The 12584-nt window shown below is 36.0% G+C and overlaps 2 protein-coding genes and 1 non-coding gene across 3 annotated transcripts; 1 reads left to right on the forward strand and 2 right to left on the reverse strand.

Moving 5' to 3' along the window:
• Positions 1-199: 199 nt before the first annotated feature.
• On the reverse strand, positions 200-1989 carry LOC123228316 (phenylcoumaran benzylic ether reductase Pyrc5-like). Its single transcript, XM_044653672.1, has 5 exons — positions 1759-1989; positions 1337-1471; positions 898-1135; positions 594-797; positions 200-508 (listed from the first exon to the last, which is right to left on the reverse strand). The coding sequence occupies exons 1-5, from the start codon at positions 1939-1941 to the stop codon at positions 342-344; spliced, it is 927 nt and encodes a 308-aa protein (XP_044509607.1). The 5' UTR covers positions 1942-1989; the 3' UTR covers positions 200-341.
• A 584-nt stretch (positions 1990-2573) lies between these two features.
• LOC123228392 (putative pectinesterase 11) lies at positions 2574-4693 on the reverse strand. Its single transcript, XM_044653778.1, has 5 exons — positions 4361-4693; positions 4102-4261; positions 3815-4003; positions 3493-3728; positions 2574-2948 (listed from the first exon to the last, which is right to left on the reverse strand). The coding sequence occupies exons 1-5, from the start codon at positions 4600-4602 to the stop codon at positions 2753-2755; spliced, it is 1023 nt and encodes a 340-aa protein (XP_044509713.1). The 5' UTR covers positions 4603-4693; the 3' UTR covers positions 2574-2752.
• A 1328-nt stretch (positions 4694-6021) lies between these two features.
• LOC123228485 lies at positions 6022-6104 on the forward strand. Its single transcript, XR_006504712.1, has one exon. It is a non-coding gene; the product is annotated as a small nucleolar RNA U30 (small nucleolar RNA).
• Positions 6105-12584: the final 6480 nt, after the last annotated feature.

A 12584-nucleotide genomic window follows, 5' to 3' on the forward strand; every position in this document is an offset into this window, starting at 1 on the left:
TAGAGATACAGTCAACCATGGGTGAGCTGATATGCTTCTTTCCATTGATTACTGTGTCCAGTGTTTAATGACATAATTGCCCTTCAGATGAATTGACAACAAATATATTAAGTTTTGATTGATGGGAAATGGCGCACGTGACCCACTCTTGAAAAAAAAAAAAAAAAAAGAAAGTGCACACAACTTAGGCAAATAATAGTGTAGAGAAAATAGCACAAGTTTACTTATTATTGCTAGGTAACATCAAATACATGAAAAAGCACAGAAATCAAACTACCATGAGAGCCGACAACATATAGATTATATTGATTATTGAGATCCTGCAGATAAACAAAGATGATTTACACAAACTGATTGAGGTATTCATCCACAGTGGTGTACTTGACATCAGGATAAAGCGCTGAGGCTTCAACTCCAAACGATGGTTCAATCTCAAAGTTGGTATGGTCTCCCTTCACAAACGCTGAATGGTTAATAGATAATAACACATTCAGAGGAACCGAAGCTTCTGCAAACATGGAAAGAGAAGTCAGCAATGTTAAACTCAGACATTGTTATAAGAGGAATCTGAAGGATCTGATATTTTCACTAACCTTGAATGTTCTTCAGAAGTTTCTCCTCTGATACGTAGACCCTTTCAAGGGTTTTTCCAATCTTTTTCTCCCACAGAGAAACGAGATCATTGAATGAGTAAATGTTGCCAGGAGGTCTTAGGTAAAGGATTTTGTTCAAGGTTCTTGGGTCATCCACTGCTCTGATGGTGTAGGTTCCAATATCTTCTTCCTTGTTAAAAATTGCTGTTACTCATAAGATTAAGCTGTTTAGATTCATTTCATGATTCTGAGATGAAGTTTTCAAACTATTTTGAGTGAACGTAATGTGTTCTATAACAGTTACCTTTTGGGTTTCCATCTCCTAAGATGACAACTTTATCTCTTGGGGGAGATGTGGCTCCAGTTTGTGCCAAAGTGGGAAGGAAGTAGCCAGAAAAGAAACTACTTGATACATAGGTGTATGGAATTCCTTCTTTCTCAACAGTGCGACGGATGTTAGCCTTTGTCACAAATGCTGTTTTCGCTGGCTCGACAGCATTCACACGATCAACATCATTACCAAATTCTGAAGGAAAGAATCTCTGGATAACACAGACAACATCTTCAGTACTAAGCCTCAAGAGTTCAACGAATTCCAACTAAATGCATTTATCCAATTAAGTTATACTAGTAATCATAAGTCGACATGAAATTCCTAAACAATCAAGCTCGATAAGCCATCTAAATGACCATATAGTTAAAAAAATGAAAGAAATAAACATAATTAGAACAGACTAATTTACCTTAATGTTATCAGCCTCTTTAATTGCAGCAATAATCTTGTCTTGATCGCCTAATTGAGCGTGACCCACTGTTGATATCACCACGTCCACTTGCTTAATCGCGCTCACCAAACTCTCCTTATTATATAAATCTCCCTGCATCAAGCCAAACAAAATAATTTAAAACAAACAATAAAAAATTAATTAAAAGCATATTAATAATAGATCATTTATTTTTCAATGGTTAATTATATACAGCTGATCTGATTCTCTTTTCCGAGAATTGATACGGATGCCACGTTTCACTCATTCACAGTCCCTGCATGCAAATCATTGATGAAAACCTAAAACAAAATCTCGATTTCTATACCGATACAACAAAGCAGCACTAAGGAAAAATCAGCGTGAAATGAAAAATAAAGAAGCCGAAAAGCTTTACGTACGGGAATAAAATTGACGCCAAGGCTCTTGAAATTCTCGATGATCTTGGACTTAGCAGGGCTAGTGAGAGTGGACTCTCTTACGAGTACAAATGTCGGATGGCCGGCTTTTGCGCTCGCTTCCACGATGAATTTTCCGATATAACCAGTCCCTCCGATAAACAGAATCTTGCTCTTTGTTGCCATAACCGTAATGCAATGCCGTTCAAACTTGAAGATTTTTTTTTGTTATTCTTCACCCAGTTTTGTTACGATCATTTCACCCGGTGTAACAGTATTTATAGTGCTGTGCCCGGTATGTAATGACGGAAATGCCATTGGCCGTAAATTAGTTTCGTGGTCTGGTTTTAAGTTGAATGATCGAAAGCACTTCCATTTTAAAGCCGTCCTGCTTATCATCCATTTATTACCTGAATTATATTAACTGAATAAACAAATTTTATTAATTTAGAGAGTGTTTTACGGATGAATAAGTTCGTATACAATTAATATCATAATTTACTATCTTTACAATAATATTACCTTGTCCAAATTATTATAAGCTGACAAAGATGATTGCTTTTGGTTCTAAGACAAATTCATCTAGATTAAAAATGGTCCGACAGGAAAAGAAGAGAGATTAAGAGGGAGAGATAATATGAGAGAGAGGACGGTTGCTAGTTAAAGATAACAAATTGTTATTAGAAAGAAAAAGAAAAAAAACCTTAGGGAGAAATTACCATTTTTGCGGATTCATTTTTCTGTTTTTATGCTATTTAGGTTTTTTGCTTTATGCACTTGTGCACAATATATGATTTTAATTTCATCAGCCAGGGTATGTGAATCATTGAATAAATCAAGCATATATTTCCTTTTTAAATGTGATAAACAGATAAATTGAATCAAATTTCTTATTTAAATGAAATATATACAAATAAATTGAATCAAATAGCACATGTTGCAGAAACTCCTGTGAAATTCAAGACTCACAACCGATATATTCTGGTTATGTGTCTCATCAGTTTTTCCCAACGATGATGGAGGAGCTTTTCTTGAAGTTTTTGGGGGAGGATCTAAGCCAGTCTGTTCCCCCAATCATGTCTTTAGTCAAGAAAGGAGCAGCCTCTTCATTTGATAGTTTGTCTGACCATCCAACCCTTTTTGATGTATCAGCTCCTGGACCATAATTTTTGTATTCACCATAGTATGTAGTACTGCAATATGAAAAGCACAATGCAACATATATAAGTACCAAGAAAGTGACATGTTCATAATGGAAGAAAGTGGAAACTTTTGAAGCAGAGATGACAATAGGACGTGCGAGGGCGGAATACCATAATCTATGTCCCCACCCTATCCCTAATATGTGGATGATGGGGAATTTCATCCCTTTCTGCGGGGAAATTTTCTCTTATCTTTACCTTTTCATCACCGCAGGAAAATTCTCTGTACTTTCTCTTCTCCATCTTCACTAAAACATTCTAAATTTTTTATTAAGTGTTAAAGTATATTTATAATAATTCAAAATTTTTAAATGTAATTTAATATATAAGAGTTTAAGAAATATATAAAAGGGTGGATAAATAACAGAGGGGATAGATTAAAAAGAGATAGATAAAAAATATATTTATCCTATCATTACCTTATTCTCGATTATATAAATTTTAGTCATTTTCATTTTTATCAAAAAATCTTAACCGACTAAAAACCTAGTTTCACAACCAATTTGTAATCTCTATTTTGAAGAAGGTGACCTACCGATGCGCCATTTGGTTGCCCCAATCATCCCATCCTTGCGGCACAATTACACTGGACATGTAAGTTAGGGCATATACTACCCTGGAATATGTACCCCATGGCCTTCCGAGTGTAGCAGAGCCAACACCTGTTATCGTGCAACCCAAGAAAGTGAATCCTGTGTTCTCTGAGGGAGACATTCTTCGTTGAGCAGTGATAGATCCATTCACCGTTGAAAGGGAATGAATGTGACACCTCTGATAAACGCATAAAATACTACTATTATAAATTTAAAGTGAAACGAATAAGATGTGAAATCTGGTTAGTATCGAAGAGTACTCACTTCAAAGAGGGAGGCAGCGTTTCCGCATATGAAATCGGTGGCTCCTTCGATGTAACAGTTGCTGTAATAGTGATTTCCAGTGTCATCCAGGACAGTATCTTGGTAAGACGTTATATTGCAGGCATAAAATGCAGCTCTATCCGCTGAGACTCTTAGTGCAACAGCTTTGCCGGCTGATCCATACGTGTTCTATAAATATTGACAAAAAGAAAAAACTTATGATTTGTATATGCAGGATGAACTCATTTATGTCTCCAAAACATGCAGTGAATTACAGTAAACAATACCTCAATTGTCAGATATCGTGCAACAAAATCAGAAGCCAGCACTGTGAATGTTGAAGACTCGAAAATATCTCCACCTTCATCCCATGTTATTATGCTAGTAGAAGGCGCAGTGCCACTTATTGTAATGAAGGGTTTATCAGCAGGCACAACAATCTTTTCTCTGTTTAAACAGCGAAAGGAGAAGAAACAAGTTCAGATTTTCAAAACATGAAAGCTCCATTTTAGTTATCTTCATTTAGCAGGGCAAGTATGTACAAACCTGTATGTTCCTGGCTTAACCCAAATGAAAACAAGTTCTTTGTTATTAGATGGAACAGCATCAATGGCGTCTTGTATCTTCTTAAAGTCTCCTTTGCCCAACTGATCGACTCTCAAGAGAATGGCGGTGGATGTATCCGTGGAGTTTGAGATGGCAGTAGCCATAGCTATGAAAGAAGAAAAAACAAATGCAACCAAAGGAATGTTAACATTGCTATAAATCTTCATTGCAGAAGACCCCATGTGCGCAAGTGATTGATGTTTGGTCTCGATGAAAGTGCGGGGAATAAAAGTTTGGATAAACAAAAGTTCAATTAAAGAAAGAGGCAAAGTTGCACAATTTGCTGATACACCGAAGCCGAAGTAGCTTATTATTATATGCCTGCCCAAATGAAGGTCAACAAGATAGGTGGCCTGCAGCCGATTCCTTCGAGTTGAAGCTTGAAGGCGGCCATCTTAACGTATGCATGCAAGTACATTTAGAGAAATATTATTATATGCAGAGAAGCAATGCTATCGCACAGATTCTTCTGCAGAAGCAAAAATGAACTGTTTGAAACGTAATTGTCTATTCATTCATATGAGTAACACACAAGCTTGGGCAATATGAAAGTCACCTACTTCTACATTGTTTAGATTATTAACTAGAAGTCAACCATGGTTTGGAAATGGAAGAAAGAACAACCCAACTAACGCAAGCTTATAATATGAGTAGAATTAGCGAGGAAGACAAGGTTTTTCAACTGAGATTGCTTCTGTGTTAAGGGAGATTTCGAACGAGGAAATATCGGTTGAAGGCATTTGGCCTGAGAATCGGGAAAAAGTCTACTATTTGGTAGTCTAAAAATCTCTAGAGTCAACATGTTCAGAGTACTTGGTTGATTCCTGATCAATCTTTTCTTCAACCTGACAAGCAATGACAGAGCAAGTAGACAAGACTTTGGTGAAGACTGGAAGAAGAATATGTTTTCTGTATGAGTTAGGGTGTACTGGCTACAGATTGTGATTAATCATCCAATAATATAATGGAAGATTAATCAACTAACCTTAATAACATTAATTGGACAAAGACTTTGATTCCGTTTGAATGTTCTTGTCCTGTGTATTACTCCACAAGAGACATGTCAAGGGCCAGGCTGGCCCAGACGCGAAAAAATCATAGCCCGTAATTCTGTGAAGCGTGCTAAGGCCTGTAGACCACATCGAGAGCTTTTGTGTAAAATTTGAAGTTGGTCGGACATAATCCAAAAATAAAAAAAATTTTAATAAATATTAAATTTATAATATGGTGGGCCAGGTTACAAACCACATGGGTTGACCTGTACAGGGCTATTGAAGGGATCATCTAGGGGGATTTAGATGCTTCAAACCTTGCCATTCCAACAAGACGGCTTGACTTGCAAGGCCTATCCTTTGGTGGGCTTTGACACAGCAAGCCGCTTCAAATTGCGCTTTCCATGGCTCATGAAAACACGCTATGGAACTCAATTCGAATTGAGAGGGCAGAAAAGTAATTCAACAAAGCATCCCACATCTTCGTATAAATATGGGCGGAGGCAAAACCTAAAAACAATATCAGTTGTTTAGAGTAGAGAAGAGGAGTATCATGGGCGGCTTATCTGTATATACTCCAAATCTATCTGCAGAGTGGAGAAGAGAAGGTGCAATGATGAAGGAGTAATTAATCTCGTTAATCTGAGATTAACATGAGGACATTCTCTCTATCCATTCAAATTATACTGAGCACCTTCTCTTTTTTGTACATTTATTTCATTCATTTTCAATCTTTCTTCAATATTAAACCCAAACAAGATTTCAATTTTTGCATCAGATTAATTCATTTCTAGGGTAAATCGTATGATTGAAGATGCTCCGTTTCTCAAAGTAAAATCTCTTGGAGCAAAAATATATATTCTATTTCATCTCATGCAAGTTAGATGTCGGCTCTATTCCGACTTCAGTTGCCGGCGACAGGTTAACGGTTGTCGATGCCTGACTTTTTTAAATTAAACTAATAATCTGAATAATGTTTGTAAAATAATTTTAGGGTTCTTGTAAACCCCTTAATTTTTACAAAACATAAGAACCCCCAGTTCCTATAAACCGAAATTTATCAAACGTCGTTCTTACCCATTAAATTTTATAACTTTTATTTATTCAACCCTTCCATACCATCCTAATTTTTTATCAAGTCCAAATCAATGTTTTTGTATAAGCCAGGTTACATGGAGTCCCCAATCAAAGTACGATACATTTGAATGCCGCACTTTCGTTAATAAAAATTGTTCGATTTTATGTTTGATCTTCAGGGTGACATTTTCAATCGTAAGACTTTAACACAATAATATTTTGAACTAGTTTTGACACTAAAACTTAGTTGGGTTGCTTGATTTGATCTTGCTGAGATTCGGAATCCAACAATGAAAGAACAAATGTTATTACAAAGACAAACAAATCATTATCTTGATAGGGTATGAGTGTTGAAGATTAATTTGTATTTTTTTAGATGCGATAAGTATTATTTCCCATCCAACTTTTGATGTGTTTTCAAAATGTCACCCACGGCAGATGAAAATCCACTTTTCTCACTCATGACCAAACCGTCGTCCAATTTTTCAGTTAGGGACAAGGGTAAAACTGTCATTTTACTTTTTAAAACTTAAAACTTTAAAATTTTACCGTTTCCCCCCTCCAGGTTTTAAAGATTATAACTAACCCATCCTCAAAGTTTGAAAAGTTTAGATTTCACCTCTAGGGTTTGCTTCCTTCTCTAGCCACCATCGACGACCTATTCATTCGACTCATCTCCCATCTCTGACTATAAAGGACGACCCTTCGTACCCAGATCTGGACGACGAAGCGTCGTCCAATCTGGAAGAATAGACGAAGGAAACGCTTCATCGTCCTTCGTCGTAGCGTTTGGACGATGCAACGAGCGACGAAGGATGACGAAGTGTCATCCTTCGTCATCTGGGTGGAGCGACGAAGAGATTTTCGTCTCTTCATCACTCCGTCTCTTCGTCGCACCACCGTCGTCGCACCAGGAGAAGGAGGAGGCCGGTGACAACGCTGGAGAAGACGTCGTGAGATGAAGTTGAATAATGGGGGTGAAACTGCTAGTTTTGAAAGTTATGGGGGCGGCTGCATTTTGAAAAATATAGAAACCTAGATTTGGGGTTGAAAATGTTAGTTTTTAAAGTTTAAAAAGTTTAGGTAATTTGAAATATTAGTTTCTAAAACCTAAGGGGGGTGAATGAAAACTCTCACAATAATTTTGTGAAGAATTTGCCAGATTAAATTGAGGGGCATTTTTGTCATTTCATCTAATAAGGGTAAAATGGATATTTTACCCTTATACAAACAAATATCATCCATATTAACGGCTTATGGGTGGAAAAGTGGATTTTCATCTGTCATGGATAATTTTAAAAATGCATCAAAAGTTGGGGGTGAAATAGTCCTTCTCCCTTTTTTAGATGTATCTCAAATGATTTAAATTCGGTATTAACATAACTTTATCAATGATGTTCTCACATGTTCATAGTATAAACATGATCATACACAAATTTAATGTTAGAGTATTAATAGTTTATATACAAATTTTTCAGCTTTATTAATAAAATATTTCTCAAATTAAATGACCTCTAAGGAGAATTTTCTAAGAAAAATTGATTTCTTATTACATAAAAAGAAAATGCTAATACAAACATCATTCGAGTAGAAAATAACAGCTAAAATTTAGAATTCATTATAATTTAGAAAAATAAGTAGAACTAGAAGTCCCCTCCAACTGAATCCTAAATAAACTCAACTAATAAATTATAAATCCTTATGAAATAATTATATCGAAGTTAGGGGATAATTTGGTGCATATTACAGCGGAAAGCGTGGTCCTTTACCTTTGGAATGAAAGCAAGCGTTGGATGTGAATATTTTGCGGAGAAGTAGGCAAAGATTAAAAGTAGAAAACATTTTTAAAGCTTTCTGGGAATCCAAGTTAAATTTCTTTGTTCAAGTATCTCAAATGTGATTTTATGTTTATGCAAGTAAATCATGAAAATGAGTTTTCCTCTATATTTTGTGGCTGTTTGTATACTGTAAAAGCTCGCGCGTTTTGAAGGAATGGAATCGAACTTGTGCTGTCAGAAAACTTGCTCATGCTTTTTAATTCGTGACTCAAAACCCCACCACCAACCATTCATCAATCGGCCCATGTAGGCCATCTGCGTATCATTCCAATTTCCATCACCAACTTTTTTGACTACACATGTAGAATTTCAACTTTGCAAGCAGTTTTTCTCGGCTGGCTGACTGGCACAAGACTCTTTTTCCGTACTACAGTAACGCTTTATTATATCAAGCATGTTTCTGAAATGTCGTTAAATAGTCAGCTTTCAAGGTCAAGGATGGAACCGGTGAAGGAAGATGAAGAAGTTTACAGCTGGAGAGAGATGGAGTTGCCACTTTTGAAATAGAAGGTGCCAGCAGCAGGGTGGAGAGAGAAGATGAGGCAGCGATATATTGATTGCCGTTGATCATGGTCCCAGCAGCAAGCATGGTTTTTGATCGGGCCTTGATTCACCTCTGCAGGCTTGCTGGCACCATCCATTTTGTTCATGCAGTTTCTGGTTTGAATCCATACTTGTTCTCTCATTTGCTTGTGAATTTTGATGAAAGATTGAATTTTGTTTTGTGGTTTTTTTTGGGTTTGTTTCCATAGGTGTGAATAACGAGATTGTTTATGAGGCTAGCCAGGGGCTCATGCAGAGGCTTGCTATGGAGGCTGTAAAGGTTGCTACGGTCAGTGACTCAGTGATTGTTTTGCTTTTCTTTTTGTATAGTCTTTTTTTATTTTATCCGTTGTTGTTTGAGAAATTTAGAAATAAAAATATGTTGGAATTAGTTTTATTTCTAAGATTAGTTAGAGTTTTATTTCTAAGATTAGTTGGAGTTTCTGTTGACGTTAACTTAATGAAGTGAATCAACTGATGATATTTTTTATAGGTTTTATGTAAAAACATCAAATAGCAGTATTGGGCTTGATCCAAAATTACTTGATTTGAAGCCTGCATCATGCTAACAATGAGCCGCTGAAAGACTTCTGGGTCCTTGTTTTTTGCTCTATATGTATGTTACAATTCCATATTTGTAAAGTTTGCTTCTTCATTGATATACTATACAGTTACAGAATGTTAGGAACCTGGCAAGATGACAGACTTCCCTACTAATTTTTGGATCCAATCACTATGAATTCTCTTCCAGCAGGACTCCAGCACTGTTTTATCTAGCAGCTAACTTCAATAATGACAACCAAACACACAACACCAGCATTCAACAATCAAACTGGGCAGAATAATTTTAATCAAATGTAAGGAAGAAATGAGAAAACTGCAGCTCAATTCATTAATCAATGACAGCAATAACATTTTACACCACCAGTGTTCATGATGTCCCCAAAATTAAGAAACAAAGCAAACAACACTGATAATAGCAATAATAATACTGGAATTCGAGAGTCAGTCCTCTCCAAAGTCTATTAGCAAAACATTTAACAACTTGTCCAAGAAAAGTCCCTCTTTTTGCCTCCCTCTCCTGCCATATAAATGATGTGCAGTTTCTAACAGAATCCTCTCCTCTGCTCTCTCACAAGCTGCCATGTGTACCAACTGAATGGTCAAGATCATTCTGTTCCAGTCCAACTTCTTTAATCCCTAGATTGCCCTCCTTACCACTGCTCTTTGAATCTTCAGCTGAGAGCTTCTTTGGATCATCTCCCTTTTTTTCCTCTGGGCCATCTTCCATTCTCTTCTTTTTGGGCCTACGAAAATACACTTTAATGATCAGGCCTCTATCACAGAATTATAATTCCTTCAGTCATGCACTTCAATTTAAGTTTTAAATTAGTATATGATAAGCTGAAAAATAACTTCAACTTGATGTTAAACAACCTAGTAACATGAAAGGAAAACTTTGTACATAAATGTAGGTGTAACAAAATTAATGGAAAGAGTGGAAAATAAAAAAATGAATTCAATAAATGAGAAAGAAGGATGTTGTAGTTTATATTTAAAACTTCATATGATTGTTGTGTAGTATTATGACTTAGAGGATTAGTGCAAGGTGTCATGGGAAGAGTTTGCATTAAATTATTGTAATTGACATGGATTGGGTGATGACCAAGCCTCAGATTGTGCGAGGTGAAGCAGGTAAGGTAATTTGCATGGAAGCTAAAAGGTTAAAGCCTGCAGCCATGGTTATGAGTACCTGAGGCGGAAGCTTAATACAAAGGTTCTTTCTGTGTGTCTGGAGTTTTTTAATTTTTACAGTGGTAATGCTTCTCATTTATGTTGTTGGATTTTTGTACAGTGTACTGCTGGAGATTGTGAGTATTGCTTCCGCAATTGTAGATCTGCTTCTGTTATAATCCTTCCTGGAAAAGGTACCACCATCAAACAACTGAAATTTTCATAGAAGAATTCTAAATTACATTGCTGCGGTTAGTTACACAGAGTTCATTATTGTTTGGATTGGTTGAAGCTGGTGATGAATCATTGATATGATGGAACTAGTAACACATAAGAAATTGCAAGTCATGAATATTGTGTATTCTATAACATTTTGATTGCTGGTTTTTTTAGCAGGATTGTAAAATGTGTATTACTTGTAGTATTGTTGTGCCATTGTTTCTTTTGGCTTGCTCGTATTGTTAGTCCTCTGTTGGCACTGATATGATTGATTGTTATAATTTGCTAGTATATGATCCCGAATCATGTGAATGAATCCAATTGCCTTGGTGAAAAATTGTTGAAATGCATGACAGTAAGCACTTTAGATCCACGGATTCTAGTCTTTCAAAAGCATCAAGCATGGAAATTTTATAGTAATCTTCGTATTGTCTGATGCAGCTGGGCTGCATCATGATAATCTCTTTGCCACCGTACTCCTATCAACAAAAAACATCTCCAGGTCTCTGGTTTCTGTGAGTATCATATTTAACATGAATTAATCATTTTAGGCCCTTACTTCAAAGAACATTTGTCCAGGCATCTGGCTTGTGAATAATTAGAGCAGTGAGCTGGGCTAACTTTTACTGCTACCTTCCTGCACTAGCTTGTATGTCGAGAAATTTTCATTTCATTGTAGTGACAAATGCAGAATTTCTTAAATCATTGAGCTACATGAGCTCCAAAATGAATTTCTTTTTTCTTTTGCTACCTATTTAGTTTATATGGTCTATTTTTGAACAATCAAGATCATCCCAGATTAGAAATCCTAATTTTTCAATTAAGTAGACCAATCTGCTAACATAATGCAGATATTCAACAAAATAGTTGATGGAGGAAAATTCACCATCCTCCAATTAGCCTACCTTTATGAATGAATTTCTATGTCTTACAGATTTAAATCTTTTCATAGGACATGGATGACTAAATCTAATCATATCCATGTTGCTCTACACTTTGGCCTGATTCTTGGTCCATGGGATTTAGTTGGTTTTATAATACAGGAACAGTGATTGGGTTGAGGGCCTAATATTTCTTGGACACTTTCTCTGCCAGCATAATAAATTATGGTTTCATTTGCTCTGGCCACAACCACAAGAGCCAAAAAGCCTTGAGCTCTGTCATTATTGGAAATTCCATTTAAATTTGAATGAGAGAAAGATCTTAACTTACCCTTATATTTTTTGTTCTTCTAGATAATGTTGTGCTGGTTTTTTTTTTTTTTTTTTCTCAGAAACCATGCAGATATTGAGTCTTGGGGTTTCATAGGCCATTATTTCAGGTTTCTTGTGTGAAGGTAAAGACACAAACTTGAGAGCTTGCACTTGGTCCAAATAAACGTTCAGTGTTTTAAGAAAGTACATGCACACATAGTCAAAAGAATCTTTGTGGTTTTAGCTTTTATTCCTTGGAATTGGACAATGTTAAAAGGTGGTGCAGAGAGAAACCTCAAAAGATTAGATGATATACATATACATATATATATATATACACACACATACATACATTTTCACAGAAAGCAGAAATGAACCCAAGAAAGAGAAAAGGCAATATCATGTTTCACTATCCAAAGAAAACAAAGAGAATCAAAGAGTTCTTGCCTGTGAATGAGGCCAGGTCCACCACTTTCACTGTTACTTATGGCTTGAAAATGAAGGAAAGCTGAGGCTATTGTGACTCCAAAAAGAAGAATATATAATGTAATTTAGTAGGCACACCTTT

The sequence above is a fragment of the Mangifera indica genome, chromosome 10 (assembly GCF_011075055.1).
Source record: "Mangifera indica cultivar Alphonso chromosome 10, CATAS_Mindica_2.1, whole genome shotgun sequence".
Taxonomy (NCBI): Eukaryota; Viridiplantae; Streptophyta; class Magnoliopsida; order Sapindales; family Anacardiaceae; genus Mangifera; species Mangifera indica.